Raw genomic sequence first — 18,098 nt, forward strand, 5'->3', positions numbered from 1 at the left:
CAACACACTGTGTACCGTCATTGTCAGCCTCCCACAACACACTGTGTACCGTCATTGTCAGCCTCCCACAACACACTGTGTACCGTCATTGTCAGCCTCCCACAACACACTGTGTACCGCCATTGTCAGCCTCCCACAACACACTGTGTACCGTCATTGTCAGCCTCCCACAACACACTGTGTACCGTCATTGTCAGCCTCCCACAACACACTGTGTACCGCCATTGTCAGCCTCCCACAACTGTGTACCATCATTGTCAGCCTCCCACAACACATTGTGTACCATCATTGTCAGCCTCCAACTACTGTGTACCATCATTGTCAGTCTCCCACAACACACTGTGTACCACCATTGTCAGCCTCCCACAACTGTGTACCATCATTGTCAGCCTCCCACAACACACTGTGTACTGTCAATGTCAGTCTCCCACAACACACTGTGTACCGCCATTGTCAGCCTCCCACAACACACTGTGTACCATCATTGTCAGCCTCCCACAGCACTCTGTGTACCATCATTGTCAGCCTCCCACAACACACTGTGTACCGCCATTGTCAGCCTCCCACAACACACTGTGTACCGCCATTGTCAGCCTCCCACAACTGTGTACCGCCATTGTCAGCCTCCCACACTGTGTACCGCCATTGTCAGCCTCCCACAACACACTGTGTACCGCCATTGTCAGCCTCCCACAACTGTGTACCATCATTGTCAGCCTCCCACAACTGTGTACCGCCATTGTCAGCCTCCCACAACACACTGTGTACCATCATTGTCAGCCTCCCACAACTGTGTACCGCCATTGTCAGCCTCCCACAACACACTGTGTACCATCATTGTCAGCCTCCCACAACTGTGTACCGCCATTGTCAGCCTCCCACAACTGTGTACCGCCATTGTCAGCCTCCCACAACACACTGTGTACCATCATTGTCAGCCTCCCATAACACACTGTGTACCATCATTGTCAGCCTCCCACAACACACTGTGTACCATCATTGTCAGCCTCCCACAACACACTGTGTACCGCCATTGTCAGCCTCCCACAACTGTGTACCATCATTGTCAGCCTCCCACAACACACTGTGTACCACCATTGTCAGCCTCCCACAACTGTGTACCGCCATTGTCAGCCTCCCACAACACACTGTGTACCATCATTGTCAGCCTCCCACAACTGTGTACCGCCATTGTCAGCCTCCCACAACTGTGTACCGCCATTGTCAGCCTCCCACAACACACTGTGTACCGCCATTGTCAGCCTCCCACAACACACTGTGTACCATCATTGTCAGCCTCCCACAGCACACTGTGTACCATCATTGTCAGCCTCCCACAACTGTGTACCATCATTGTCAGCCTCCCACAACTGTGTACCATCATTGTCAGCCTCCCACAACACACTGTGTACCATCATTGTCAGCCTCCCACAACACACTGTGTACCATCATTGTCAGCCTCCCACAACACACTGTGTACCGCCATTGTCAGCCTCCCACAACACACTGTGTACCGCCATTGTCAGCCTCCCACAACTGTGTACCGCCATTGTCAGCCTCCCACAACACACTGTGTACCATCATTGTCAGCCTCCCACAACTGTGTACCGCCATTGTCAGCCTCCCACAACACACTGTGTACCATCATTGTCAGCCTCCCACAACTGTGTACCGCCATTGTCAGCCTCCCACAACACACTGTGTACCGCCATTGTCAGCCTCCCACAACACACTGTGTACCATCATTGTCAGCCTCCCACAGCACACTGTGTACCATCATTGTCAGCCTCCCACAACACACTGTGTACCGCCATTGTCAGCCTCCCATAACACACTGTGTACCATCATTGTCAGCCTCCCACAACACACTGTGTACCATCATTGTCAGCCTCCCACAACACACTGTGTACCGCCATTGTCAGCCTACCCCAACTGTGTACCATCATTGTCAGCCTCCCACAACACACTGTGTACCATCATTGTCAGCCTCCCACAACACACTGTGTACCGTCATTGTCAGCCTCCCACAACACACTGTGTACCGTCATTGTCAGCCTCCCACAACACACTGTGTACCGTCATTGTCAGCCTCCCACAACTGTGTACCGTCATTGTCAGCCTCCCACAACACACTGTGTACCGTCATTGTCAGCCTCCCACAACACACTGTGTACCGTCATTGTCAGCCTCCCACAACACACTGTGTACCGTCATTGTCAGCCTCCCACAACACACTGTGTACCATCATTGTCAGCCTCCCACAACACACTGTGTACCACCATTGTCAGCCTCCCACAACTGTGTACCGCCATTGTCAGCCTCCCACAACACACTGTGTACCACCATTGTCAGCCTCCCACAACACACTGTGTACCACCATTGTCAGCCTCCCACAACACACTGTGTACCACCATTGTCAGCCTCCCACAACACACTGTGTACCATCATTGTCAGCCTCCCACAACACACTGTGTACCACCATTGTCAGCCTCCCACAACTGTGTACCGCCATTGTCAGCCTCCCACAACACACTGTGTACCATCATTGTCAGCCTCCCACAACATACTGTGTACCACCATTGTCAGCCTCCCACAACACACTGTGTACCACCATTGTCAGCCTCCCACAACACACTGTGTACCACCATTGTCAGCCTCCCACAACACACTGTGTACCACCATTGTCAGCCTCCCACAACACACTGTGTACCACCATTGTCAGCCTCCCACAACACACTGTGTACCACCATTGTCAGCCTCCCACAACACACTGTGTACCACCATTGTCAGCCTCCCACAACACACTGTGTACCACCATTGTCAGCCTCCCACAACTGTGTACCGCCATTGTCAGCCTCCCACAACACACTGTGTACCATCATTGTCAGCCTCCCACAACACACTGTGTACCATCATTGTCAGCCTCCCACAACACACTGTGTACCACCATTGTCAGCCTCCCACAACACACTGTGTACCACCATTGTCAGCCTCCCACAACTGTGTACCGCCATTGTCAGCCTCCCACAACACACTGTGTACCATCATTGTCAGCCTCCCACAACACACTGTGTACCATCATTGTCAGCCTCCCACAACACACTGTGTACCGTCATTGTCAGCCTCCCACAAGACACTGTGTACCATCATTGTCAGCCTCCCACAACACACTGTGTACCGTCATTGTCAGCCTCCCACAACTGTGTACCGTCATTGTCAGCCTCCCACAACACACTGTGTACCGTCATTGTCAGCCTCCCACAACACACTGTGTACCACCATTGTCAGCCTCCCACAACACACTGTGTAACATCATTGTCAGCCTCCCACAACACACTGTGTACCACCATTGTCAGCCTCCCACAACACACTGTGTACCGTCATTGTCAGCCTCCCACAACACACTGTGTACCGCCATTGTCAGCCTCCCACAACACACTGTGTACCGTCATTGTCAGTCTCCCACAACACACTGTGTACCATCATTGTCAGCCTCCCACAACACACTGTGTACCATCATTGTCAGCCTCCCACAACACACTGTGTACCACCATTGTCAGCCTCCCACAACACACTGTGTACCACCATTGTCAGCCTCCCACAACTGTGTACCGCCATTGTCAGCCTCCCACAACACACTGTGTACCGTCATTGTCAGTCTCCCACAACACACTGTGTACCATCATTGTCAGCCTCCCACAACACACTGTGTACCATCATTGTCAGCCTCCCACAACACACTGTGTACCGTCATTGTCAGCCTCCCACAACACACTGTGTACCGTCATTGTCAGCCTCCCACAACACACTGTGTACCGCCATTGTCATGTTTTTCTTAAAATGTCCTTTTCACTTTTTAATAACACAATAAACAATAATTAACAAAAGACATTTAAATTTAGTTATTTACATCAGCAACCTCTGTCTCCATACCCCCTCCCCACCGTCTCCCCCGCACACAAGGACATCCGCACAATTCGAGTTTTATTCAAGCAAATACAATGCTTAGTGTTATTTATTATTTACCAGACATCTCACGTGTAACCATGTGTTTATGTTTCTAAATATAGCAAGCCAATCAAAGCAGCCCGTATCCCTGCATCTAGCAGGAGAGACCAATCAAATGTCATTAGCCTGTGGGACTCCAATGTACTTTTCTTGCCGGGAAATCAACATTTCCATTACACATTTTAATAACAAACTGCGGGATTTGTGGACAGTTTAAAAGCAGCAGCCCGCTACAGGTCACAGGAATTAAAATAATGGGATGTCTTCTGGTAGAGTACACAAGCCTGTTGTTTGATTTTTACTAGTGCAGTAAAGGTGGAACTTGAACCCAATAAAACTTGTACTGACATATATATATATATATATATATATATATATATATATATATATATATATATATATATATATATATATATATATATATACTAGCTGCATCCCGTGCTCCGCCACGGTAAATCTTTTTTAAATGTACCAACCAACTTGTATATATATACAAGTACTTTTAAAACACGAAATTCCACAAAAATAAAGAAATAACACATACATTTTGCAACATATTTAAATATACTGCATACAAATCTCGACACGAAAATTCATCTAATTGTCGTCTTCGTCTCACACACAGTTTCTTCCAGGCATCTATTTCCCCCCCCCCCCCCCCCCCCCCCGAACGAAATGAAATCTATATAGAAAACATATTCTTTTGCCAGTGTCCGCCTCACCCCCTCCTAAAAATGTTGGAACTCTGGAAGAAACACTGGTCACACATACCTAAGTATAATTAAAATTACCGTTTAAATAGTTAAAATCATTCCTCCATTGAAATGAAGATTATTTAGATAAGAGATTGACTTGAATGGGTGAAGCCTAGGTTGAGGGAAACTTAACTCGTCAACAAGCACGACACGAGTTGTTCCGCTTGACCGGCAGCGTTGATTGCAGTTCCAAGCAAATGTCAGGCGGAGTGTCCACGGAGTTCCTCCGGCCAATTAGATCCTTCCCGCCGATCACGTGGCCAATTAGAGATCGATTGGCCGGGTCCAGCCGCTGACGGACTGGCCAACCGGGCAATGTACTCAACATTTAACTTACAGTAACCAGATTTTTAAGGTCAAAGGTCTGATATACAGCTGACCAGTGGACGGTGGGTGACGTCATGGAAAAAGAAGTAAAAGGTCCGAACTGCCCAGAACGTGTCTAGGTTTAAGTGGATAGTGCCTTAATGGACAATGTCTAACTGGACAGTGTCTAACTGGGCAGTGCCTAATTGGACAGTTCCTAACTGGACAGTACTTAGCTGGACAGTGTCTAACTGGACAGTGTCTAACTGGACAGTTCCTAACTGGACAGTGTCTATCTGGACAGTGTCTAAATTGATAGTGTCTAACTGGATAGTGTCTAACTGGACAGTGTCTAACTGGACAGTGTCTAACTGGACAGTGTATAACTGGATGGTGTCTAACTGGACAGTGTCTAACTGGACAGTGTCTAACTGGACAGTGTCTAACTGGACAGTGTCTATCCGGACAGTGTCTATCTGGACAGTGTGTAACTGGACAGTGTCTAACTGGACAGTGTCTAACTGGACAGTGTCTAACTGGACAGTGTCTATCTGGACAGTGTCTATCTGGACAGTGTCTAACTGGACAGTGTCTAACTGGACAGTGTCTAACTGGACAGTGTCTATCCGGACAGTGTCTATCTGGACAGTGTGTAACTGGACAGTGTCTAACTGGACAGTGTCTAACTGGACAGTGTCTAACTGGACAGTGTCTATCTGGACAGTGTCTATCTGGACAGTGTCTAACTGGACAGTGTCTAACTGGACAGTGTCTATCTGGACAGTGTCTATCTGGACAGTGTCTAACTGGACAAAGTCTAACTGGACAAAGTGTAACTGTACACTGCCTAACTGGACAGTGCCATTAATGGACAATACAGCACCTAACTGGACAGTTACAGTGCCTATGTGCGACCACTGCACAGAAAAAGGTAGCGTCCAGTTCTCTGGTAGATCAATAGAAGTCCAATCCCCACCTAGCGAGGAGTCAGTCACAGTGAGAGATGACTTCCTTCCATGTACTGACTAGTGACAGTCACGTCACGAACAAAAATAATTCTGTGAATGTTAAGTTGGACAGGCCCAGATCCCATTGTCTACTGGGGTACATTGAATGTTAAGTTAGGCGCCCCAACCTTACAGTAAAGACTAGAGGCGCCCCAACCTTACAGTAAGGACTAGAGGCGCCCCAACCTTACAGTAAAGACTAGAGGCGCCCCAACCTTACAGTAAGGACTAGAGGCGCCCCAACCTTACAGTAAAGACTAGAGGCGCCCCAACCTTACAGTAAGGACTACAGGCGCCCCAACCTTACAGTAAAGACTAGAGGCGCCCCAACCTTACAGTAAGGACTACAGGCGCCCCAACCTTACAGTAAGGACTACAGGCGCCCCAACCTTACAGTACTAGAGGCGCCCCAACCTTACAGTAGGACTAGAGGCGCCCCAACCTTACAGTACTAGAGGCGCCCCAACCTTACAGTAGGACTAGAGGCGCCCTAACCTTACAGTACTAGAGGCGCCCCAACCTTACAGTACTAGAGGCGCCCCAACCTTACAGTAGGACTAGAGGCGCCCCAACCTTACAGTACTAGAGGCGCCCCAACCTTACAGTAGGACTAGAGGCGCCCTAACCTTACAGTACTAGAGGCGCCCCAACCTTACAGTAATGACTAGAGGCGCCCTAACCTTACAGTAAGGACTAGAGGCGCCTTAACCTTACAATAAGGACTAGAGGCGCCTTAACCTTACAATAAGGACTAGAGGCGCCCCAACCTTACAGTACTAGAGGCGCCCCAACCTTACAGTAAGGACTAGAGGCGCCCCAACCTTACAGTACTAGAGGCGCCCTAACCTTACAGTAAGGACTAGAGGCGCCCCAACCTTACAGTAAGGACTAGAGGTGCCCTAACCTTACAATAAGGACTAGAGGCGCCCCAACCTTACAATAAGGACTAGAGGCGCCCTAACCTTACAATAAGGACTAGAGGCGCCCCAACCTTACAGAAATAGAGGCGCCCCAACCTTACAGTAAGGACTAGAGGCGCCCCAACCTTACAGTACTAGAGGCGCCCTAACCTTACAGTAAGGACTAGAGGCGCCCTAACCTTACATTAAGGACTAGAGGCGCCCCAACCTTACAATAAGGACTAGAGGCGCCCCAACCTTACAATAAGGACTAGAGGCGCCCTAACCTTACAATAAGGACTAGAGGCGCCCCAACCTTACAGTACTAGAGGCGCCCCAACCTTACAGTAAGGACTAGAGGCGCCCCAACCTTACAGTACTAGAGGCGCCCTAACCTTACAGTAAGGACTAGAGGCGCCCTAACCTTACAGTAAGGACTAGAGGTGCCCTAACCTTACAATAAGGACTAGAGGCGCCCTAACCTTACAATAAGGACTAGAGGCGCCCCAACCTTACAGTACTAGAGGCGCCCCAACCTTACAGTAAGGACTAGAGGCGCCCTAACCTTACAGTAAGGACTAGAGGCGCCCTAACCTTACAGTAAGGACTAGAGGCGCCCTAACCTTACAGTAAGTACTAGAGGCGCCCTAACCTTACAGTAAGGACTAGAGGCGCCCTAACCTTACAGTAAGGACTAAAGGCGCCCTAACCTTACAGTAAGTACTAGAGGCGCCCTAACCTTACAGTAAGGACTAGAGCCGCCCCAACCTTACAGTAAGGACTAGAGACGCCCCAACCTTACAGTACTAGAGGCGCCCTAACCTTACAGTAAGGACTAGAGGCGCCCCAACCTTACAGTAAGGACTATAGGCGCCCTAACGCCATTTTTAGCTAACATAAATGACACATTCCGTGCCAATGTGTAATATCCCAGTTGACCGCCCTAGAGCAGCATCAAATGACCTATCTCTACTGCACCTGTGTTACATCTCAGTTGACTGCCCTAGAGCAGCATCAAATGACCTATTTCTACTGGACCTGTGTTACATCTCAGTTGACTGCCCTAGAGCAGCATCAAATGACCTATCTCTACTGGACCTGTTGCCAGGGACTGGAGTTAAGATGGTTCTAGCACCAAGGTAGGGCCTATACCTTTCACTGTAGAAGGCGCCGGTTTTATAGCAACTTGCTCTCTGGGGGCGGGGGGGGGGGAGCTACTGGCTTTCAGGAAGAGTCAGCTAAATGGTGTGTTGCACGGTGTGTTGACACTCTGCTAGATCAGAGTCAGTAAGTTTTTAGGAGTCAGTGGGAGTCTGTGGGAGTGTGGGAGATTGTGGGAGTCTGTGTGAGTCAGTGGGAGTCAGTGTAAGTCAGTGGGAGTCAGTGGGAGTCTGTGGGAGTGTGGGAGTCAGTGGGAGTATGTGGGAGTTTGTGAAAGTCACCATGTGTCAAATATTTAGACACCAGTCCCACCACCTGTGTTTACTGTATGTGTGTGTATTGTGTGTGTATGTTTGTGTATGGTCCTGCTGTGTGTAACAATAATATCCTCAACATAAAGCGGCGCTCATCTGTAATGTGTTACAGAACTACAGCGCAACTATGTTTGTGTTTATGTTGCATGCAGCAGCTGTCATTGACAGACTGACAGACGAGGCTGAAGTGTGACACGAGATTGACAAGGACAGTAGCTGCCAATATGGCGGAGTTTGACAGCCTTGGGAATATTGGATTGTCAGTTAACGGGTGCTGCGTGTTTTAACTCTTGTATTGTAAACAGATGCTGCAAAAATTTGCTATTTTTAGTATCAATGGCGGCGATATTGGTGACTATTTAGCGTAAAACATTAATTTCATCGTGGATACTAATTATCAACCTCTCTCTCCCACTCTGCTCCTTTAGATCTGTACTCTCTGGCTCTCTCTCTGGATGTGCTCCTTTAGATCTGTACTCTCTGCCTCTCTAGATGTGCTCCTTTAGATCTGTACTCTCTGGCTCTCTAGATGTGCTCCTTTAGATCTGTACTCTCTGCCTCTCTAGATGTGCTCCTTTAGATCTGTACTCTCTGGCTCTCTCTCTGGATGTGCTCCTTTAGATCTGTACTCTCTGCCTCTCTAGATTTGCTCCTTTAGATTTGTACTCTCTGCCTCTCTGCCTCTCTAGATTTGCTCCTTTGATCTGTACTCTCTGCCACCCCCCCCCCCCCCCCCACCATTAGAGGGAAGTAATCGCTGGCAGGCCACGCCCTGTAGAAGTCAGCACGTAGAGTACAAGAAGAAAATTGTTATGTTGACTGGTGTAGTGGGGAGGGACATCAGACTTGTACCATCCCCATCAGCCATCAGACTTGTACCATCACAATCAGACTTGTACCATCACAACTAGCCACCAGACTTGTACCATCACCATCAGCCATCAGACTTGTACCATCACCATCAGCCATCAGACTTGTACCATCACCACCAGGCAACAGACTTGTACCATCACCATCAGCCATCAGACTTGTACCATCACCACCAGCCATCAGACTTGTACCATCACCACCAGCCATCAGACTTGTACCATCACCACCAGCCATCAGACTTGTACCATCACCATCAGCCATCAGACTTGTACCATCACCATCAGCCATCAGACTTGTACCATCACCATCACCATCAGACTTGTACCATCACCATCACCATCAGACTTGTACCATCACCACAAGCCATCAGACTTGTACCATCACCATCACCATCAGACTTGTACCATCACCATCACCATCAGACTTGTACCATCACCACAAGCCATCAGACTTGTACCATCACCATCACCATCAGACTTGTACCATCACCATCACCATCAGACTTGTACCATCACCATCACCATCAGACTTGTACCATCACCACAAGCCATCAGACTTGTACCATCACCATCACCATCAGACTTGTACCATCACCATCACCATCAGACTTGTACCATCACCACAAGCCATCAGACTTGTACCATCACCATCACCATCAGACTTGTACCATCACAATCAGACTTGTACCATCAAAATCAGACTTGTACCATCACCATCAGACTTGTACCATCACAATCAGACTTGTACCATCACAATCAGACTTGTACCATCACCATCAGACTTGTACCATCACCATCAGACTTGTACCATCACCATCAGACTTGTACCATCACCACAAGCCATCAGACTTGTACCATCACCACAAGCCATCAGACTTGTACCATCACCATCAGACTTGTACCATCACAATCAGACTTGTACCATCACCATCAGACTTGTACCATCACAATCAGACTTGTACCATCACCACAAGCCATCAGACTTGTACCATCACCATCAGCCATCAGACTTGTACCATCACCATCACCATCAGACTTGTACCATCACCACAAGCCATCAGACTTGTACAATCACCACCAGCCACCAGACTTGTACCATCACAATCAGACTTGTACCATCAGCCATCAGACTTGTACCATCAGCCATCAGACTTGTACCATCAGCCATCAGACTTGTACAATCACCACCAGCCACCAGACTTGTACCATCACCACAAGCCATCAGACTTGTACCATCACCATCAGACTTGTACCATCACCATCAGACTTGTACCATCACAATCAGACTTGTACCATCAAAATCAGACTTGTACCATCAAAATCAGACTTGTACCATCAAAATCAGACTTGTACCATCATCACCACCACCAGATGAATTGACTGGCAGAAAGTAAAACAATGAGAAGCGGCCGCCACTTATTGAAGACATAAAACAGGTGAGAGAGAAAAATCAAAAACAGAAAAACAAAATCAAGGGATAAATTTGTTTAGACATAACAAAAACAAAATCAAGGGATAAATTTGTTTAGACATAACAAAATCAAGCGATAAATTTGTTTAGAAATAACAAAAACAAAATCAAGCGATAAATTTGTTTAGACATAATAAAAACAAAATCAAGCGATAAATTTGTTTAGACATAGCAAAATCAAGCGATAAATTTGTTTAGACATAACAACAACAAAATAAAGCGATAAATTTGTTTAGACATAACAAAAACAAAATCAAGCGATAAATTTGTTTAGACATAACAAAAACAAAATCAAGCGATAAATTTGCTTATACTTAACAAAAACAAAATCAAGCGATAAATTTGTTTAGACATAACAAAAACAAAATCAAGCGATAAATTTGCTTATACTTAACAAAAACAAAATCAAGCGATAAATTTGTTTAGACATAATAAAAACAAAATCAAGCGATAAATTTGTTTAGACATAGCAAAATCAAGCGATAAATTTGTTTAGACATAACAAAAACAAAATCAATCGATAAATTTGTTTAGACATACCAAAAACAAAATCAAGCGATACATTTGTTTACACAAAACAAAATCAAGCGAAAAATGTGTTTATACATAACAAAAACAAGCGATAAATTTGTTTAGACAAAACAAAATCAAGCGATAAATTTGTTTAGACATAACAAAAACAAAATCAAGCGATAAATTTGTTTAGACATAACAAGAACAAAATCAAGCGATAAATTTGTTTAGACATAACAAAAACAAAATCAAGCGATAAATTTGTTTAGACATAACAAGAACAAAATCAAGCGATAAATTTGTTTAGACATAGCAAAATCAAGCGATAAATTTGTTTAGACATAACAAAAACAAAATCAAGCGATAAATTTGTTTAGACATAACAAAAACAAAATCAAGCGATAAATTTGTTTAGACATAACAAAAACAAAATCAAGCGATAAATTTGTTTAGACATAACAAAAACAAAATCAAGCGATAAATTTGTTTAGACATAACAAAAACAAAATTAAGCGATAAATTTGCTTATACTTAACAAAAACAAAATCAAGCGATAAATTTGTTTAGACATAACAAAAACAAAATCAAGCGATAAATTTGCTTATACTTAACAAAAACAAAATCAAGCGATAAATTTGTTTAGACATAATAAAAACAAAATCAAGCGATAAATTTGTTTAGACATAGCAAAATCAAGCGATAAATTTGTTTAGACATAACAAAAACAAAATCAATCGATAAATTTGTTTAGACATACCAAAAACAAAATCAAGCGATACATTTGTTTACACAAAACAAAATCAAGCGAAAAATGTGTTTATACATAACAAAAACAAGCGATAAATTTGTTTAGACAAAACAAAATCAAGCGATAAATTTGTTTAGACATAACAAAAACAAAATCAAGCGATAAATTTGTTTAGACATAACAAGAACAAAATCAAGCGATAAATTTGTTTAGACATAACAAAAACAAAATCAAGCGATAAATTTGTTTAGACATAACAAGAACAAAATCAAGCGATAAATTTGTTTAGACATAACAAAATCAAGCGATAAATTTGTTTAGACATAACAAAAACAAAATCAAGCGATAAATTTGTTTAGACATAACAAAAACAAAATCAAGCGATAAATTTGTTAAGACATAACAAAAACAAAATCAAGCGATAAATTTGTTTAGACATAACAAAAACAAAATCAAGCGATAAATTTGTTTAGACATAACAAAAACAAAATCAAGCGATAAATTTGTTTAGACATAACAAAATCAAGCGATAAATTTGTTTAGACATAACAAAAACAAAATCAAGCGATAAATTTGTTTAGACATAACAAAAACAAAATCAAGCGATAAATTTGTTTAGACATAACAAAAACAAAATTAAGCGATAAATTTGTTTAGACATAACAAAAACAAAATCAAGCGATAAATTTGTTTAGACATAACAAAAATAAGCGATAAATTTGTTTAGACATAACAAAATCAAGCGATAAATTTGTTTAGACATAACAAAAACAAAATCAAGCGATAAATTTGTTTAGACAAAACAAAATCAAGCGATAAATTTGTTTAGACATAACAAAAACAAAATCAAGCGATAAATTTGTTTAGACATAACAAAAACAAAATCAAGCGATAAATTTGTTTTCACATCTGACCAACCGGCAATGACCCAGTTTTAGGACGTTAATATCCGGTCGTTTTCTACCAGCCGTAATCTCCCCTACCCTAAGGTTGATAGAGTCTGGCCATCTCCCCCCCCCCTCCCCTAAGGTTGATAAAGTCTGTCCTAGTGTGGTAAAACCTCTTTGTTGGTGGTCAGACAAACATGTTGTTGTTTCGTTATGACATTGACCAGTGGGGTGGTTTTGTGGGACGGGACCGGCGGGGTGGGGGGGGGGGGGGGAAGGGGGGGTCGTTTCACACAATAAAAACAATTGTATCTCATCCTAACGTTTTACTTCAAACACCCAACACTGGAGCTGCTAGGTGCGGGTGTTGTTTTATATGGACGGCATTGATACTGTTATGTGCTGGCATCGTTACATTCAAAGTAATGATAGTATCACTATCATTACTGTTAACCAATGCTGGTATCATTGCCGTTCACTTGGATCGGTACCGTTACCGATAACTAATGCTGGTATCGTTGTCGTCCACTAGTGTCGGTATCGCTACCTGATACTAATGCCCTTAATGTTACCTTAGATTATTTTTTATATTTTTAAAAATGATTTCCTTTTTTCGTAGTTTATTCTGAATTAAATCGATATTAGCGCCCCTTCTTGACGCCCATGGAAATCAACCGTCCGTGACAAACATTTGACCGTTGGAAACAGGATAATCGAGTCATCGCTAGAGATGACGCATGTTGTTATTGTCCTTTTGTGACTAAATTTAAATATTTTAAAATCAAATTTTGATGACTAATTGTATATCTAACTAGATTAAAAATGAGATTTTTACATTGTCATTAATGCAGGTTCGTAACAAATCAAAATTAATAAATAAATCAAATTAGAGCCCCTTCTAATGCAGCTATTTTTTTTTTATACACGTTCGTCTCAGAAGACAATGCAAGAATATCTAATGTTAAGTCAAATTAGACTTCAGATCAGTGGCGGAACTAGAAAAAAGGGGCCACCCCGCAAAAAAATTTTTTAGGCCCCCCCCATATAAATATATAGGCCTATATATGTGTATGTATATATATATATATATATATATATATATATATATATATATATATATATATATATATATATATATATATATATATATATATACTCAAACACAAAATACGAACATAGGATACTTGTTGCTGACCTGTTCGTGTTTTGAGAAATACGTATTTGTTTTTTTTTAATTAAAACAAATTACAACATCATGTGCATAAGTGAATCAGTCTGTTTTGTGAAAATTAATTTTATATTATGTCTTCCGCAAGATCTCTAACATCATATAGGTCAAAAGAATATAAAACATGAAAGCTTTCTGTAAATAATGGTGTCTCGTGTCGTGTTTATTTATATGTTTTTTTGTATTTATTTTATAAATTTGAAATACATTTTCTTTTTATACAGTGTCATTCTTTAGATAGTAATTTATAAACAAATAATAATAAAGAGAAGTAATTGCTTTTTAATTTGTTTAATACAAATCTATTAAAAAGAGGCTTATGAGCATCACTATTAATCACTATTTGACTATTTTAAAAAGGGAAATAAGTCATGGAAGTGGTTTGAACGTTTGCTTATCTATAAGTTTGATAAGTTTGATTGTAGGAGAAAGAGGACTCGGCTTTCACAGTGGTTTAAAAACGAAGGAAAAATGACCAAGGGGTGGTGTCTATAGAATAAAGATAATCCAACCGCAGCTACGGTAATCTTTTTTACAAAACAAACATTAAGTCAAAAATGCAAGAATTTTTTTTTTAACTATAACAATTTTTTATGGTCGGCCATGGGCCCCTAAATGGCGTGGGCCCCCCCGCATTGCGGGGTCTGGCGGCACTGTAGTTCCGCCCCTGCTTCAGATTTATCATTAAAAATTTAATTTATTTAAAGATTACTAAATTCAGTAGCAAAAGGGGGTAACAAGTTTTACTACTAGCGTTTACACGAGGAAAAAAGAAAGTAAATTGATTTGCTTCCTTAAATAAAAGCATTGATCCTTCGTGAAATCCAGTATAGGCCTACATATTGACGAACAGTGCTTTTATTATAGAAAGCAAATTTGTTTTATTTTCTTATTTTCAGCGCATTTTTAAAGCTTATCGATTTGAATGTTTTCGATACCTGTTTATAATATTATGTTTAAAACATTCAATATTGTATTATTCAGGTTAGCTAATCCCATTCCAAGTAGCAGCAAAAATGTAAACATTGTTAACCTAATTAGCCAAAAAGTTTTCGTAAAATTTACAATTCCTCGTGGAGCAGTTTCTATAAATATTAGATTACAACATTCCATCATAGCCCACAGTATAAATGTAATATTCCAACATTCCATTTTAGCCTACCCCTTTCTATAAATGTAAGATTCCAACATTCCATCCTAGCCCACCCCTTTCTATAAATGTAAGATTCCAACATTCCATTTTAGCCTACCCCTTTCTATAAATGTAAGATTCCAACATTCCATTTTAGCCTACCCCTTTCTATAAATGTAAGATTCAAACCTTCCATTTTAGCCTACCCCTTTCTATAAATGTAAGATTCCAACATTCCATCCTAGCCCACCCCTTTCTATAAATGTAAGATTCCAACATTCCATTTTAGCCCACCCCTTTCTATAAATGTAAGATTCCAACATTCCATCCTAGCCCACCCCTTTCTATAAATGTAAGATTCCAACATTCCATTTTAGCCCACCCCTTTCTATAAATGTAAGATTCCAACATTCCATCCTAGCCCACCCCTTTCTATAAATGTAAGATTCCAACATTCCTCCCTAGCCCACCCCTATCCACAAACAAAACCCAATGTCCTAGATAATGGGTTGTTGCCCCTGTTGTGTAGATGTACCCACGTGACTGGGCAGTGTGTCCAGCGTGTTTCCCATGCACACACATCCAACCATGGCTGCCCTCATTGATTATGACGGGCGAGCAGAAGGATGTGACGTCACGACTGATCCCGTCTGTCTGGTGACCTTGACATTGGAGATAAAAAGAAAGTTGTCCTCTGAAAAAAATCTCTGTCGGAATGTCAGCTGCAGATGTGAAAAGCTTTGTCTTTAGACACCATTCGTAGCGCACAGCTTAGACACCATTCGTAGCGCACAACTTAGACACCATTCGTAGCAAAAAACTTAGACACCATTCGTAGCGCACAGCTTAGACACCATTCGTAGCGCACAGCTTAGACACCATTCGTAGCAAAAAACTTAGACACCATTCGTAGCGCACAGCTTAGACACCAAGGGCAGACACAGACACAGACAACAGATACAGACAACAGATACAGACAACATGCATTAACAGTAAACAAAAAATATTTATGAAGTACTTTTGGCCAATATTTAGGAAAGACTTTTCGGTTCAGGAGCCACCCGGCCAACATAGTGTGAGGGGTGTGGGACGGGGTAGTTTCTGGTCCCAGTTTGACCTCTCCCCACTGGTCCAAGTTTGACCTCTCCCCACTGGTCCAAGTTTGACCTCTCCCCACTGGTCCAAGTTTGACCTCTCCCCACTGTCGTCTAGTCTAGCTATGTCACCCCCCCCCTAAAGTCCTGTCAGTGCTACCCGTGGTTAGCCTAACAAACGAAACAAGACAAAACAATCCATAGAAGCGCTGGTGGTTTTTTAATGAGGAAAAAAAAACGTTTCTAATTGGATCCTAGGAGGAAGCCCACAGACCTACTGTATAGTTCTTATCCTTCAGCTCAGAAATTCATTGGCTGGCTATTTCTGTCAGACCTAATGGAATCAGACCGATAATTAATTTACACACACGCACAAGTACTCTCGCATATGCATACACACATACACACTAACCCAAAGACACACACATAGCAACACATACACATAGACACGCACACATACACAATACTAGGACGCTATTTCACGCCATTTTTCTTTACGCACAGATTATCGACCTGTTTGGTGGCAGCCGTGGGACTTTTGGGAGCCGTGAGACATTTGGGAGCCGTGGACATTTGGGAGCCGTGAATTTGGGAGCCGTGGACATTTAGGGGGCGCCGTGGACGTTTGGGAGCCGTGAGACTTTTGGAAGTCGTGGACATTTTGGAGTCGTCGACAAAAGTGGAAGCTGTAGACACACATCTGTGGGAGCTGTAGACACACAGCTGTGGGAGCTGTAGACACACATCTGTGGGAGCTGTAGACACATAGTTGTGGGAGCTGTAGACACATAGTTGTGGGAGCTGTAGACACATAGTTGTGGGAGCTGTTAGACACATAGTTGTGGGAGCTGTAGACACACATCTGTGGGAGCTGTAGACACACATCTGTGGGAGCTGTAGACACACATCTGTGGGAGCTGTAGACACACATCTGTGGGAGCTGTAGACACATAGTTGTGGGAGCTGTAGACACACATCTGTTGGAGCTGTAGACACACATCTGTGGGAGCTGTAGACACATAGTTGTGTGAACTGTAGACACACATCTATGGGAGCTGTAGACACAGCTGTGGAAGCTGTAGACACACAACTGTGGGAGCTGTAGACACACATCTGTGGGAGCTGTAGACACACAGCTGTGGGAGCTGTAGACACACAGCTGTGGGAGCTGTAGACACACATCTGTGGGAGCTATAGACACACAGCTGTGGGAGCTGTAGACACACAGCTGTGGGAGCTGTAGACACACAGCTGTGGGAGCTGTAGACACATAGTAGTGGGAGCTGTAGACACACATCTGTGGGAGCTGTAGACACACATCTGTGGGAGCTGTAGACACACATCTGTGGGAGCTGTAGACACACATCTGTGGGAGCTGTAGACACACATCTGTGGGAGCTGTAGACACATAGTTGTGGGAACTGTAGACACACATCTGTGGGAGCTGTAGACACACATCTGTGGGAGCTGTAGACACACATCTGTGGCAGCTGTAGACACACATCTGTGGGAGCTGTAGACACATAGTTGTGGGAACTGTAGACACACATCTGTGGGAGCTGTAGACACACAGTTGTGGGAGCTGTAGACACACATCTGTGTGAGATGTAGACACACAGTTGTGGGAGCTGTAGACACACATCTGTGGGAGCTGTAGACACACATCTGTGGGAGCTGTAGACACACATCTGTGGGAGCTGTAGACA

The 18,098-nt window shown here is 43.4% G+C and overlaps 1 protein-coding gene across 1 annotated transcript; it reads right to left on the reverse strand.

The window, feature by feature from the left end:
* Positions 1–5,227: 5,227 nt before the first annotated feature.
* LOC131938789 (uncharacterized) lies at positions 5,228–9,608 on the reverse strand. The gene is made up of 2 exons (XM_059296977.1): positions 9,330–9,608; positions 5,228–5,986 (listed from the first exon to the last, which is right to left on the reverse strand). Exons 1-2 carry the CDS (start codon positions 9,606–9,608, stop codon positions 5,228–5,230), a joined length of 1,038 nt encoding a protein of 345 aa, XP_059152960.1.
* Between the last annotated feature and the right edge of the window lie 8,490 nt (positions 9,609–18,098).

The sequence above is a fragment of the Physella acuta genome, unplaced genomic scaffold (genome assembly GCF_028476545.2).
Source record: "Physella acuta isolate Inbredline_101_S28 unplaced genomic scaffold, ASM2847654v3 ptg000257l, whole genome shotgun sequence".
NCBI lineage: Eukaryota > Metazoa > Mollusca > Gastropoda > Physidae > Physella > Physella acuta.

Coding starts and splice junctions, on each gene's coding strand:
- LOC131938789 (XM_059296977.1), bottom strand. CDS start 9,608: ATGGCTGATGGTGATGGTACAAGTCTGATGGCTGATGGTGATGGTACA. Junction 5,987..9,329: donor GTACAAGTCTGATTGTGATG/GTACAAGTCTGA, acceptor TTTTCTGTGCAG/TGGTCGCACATAGGCACTGT.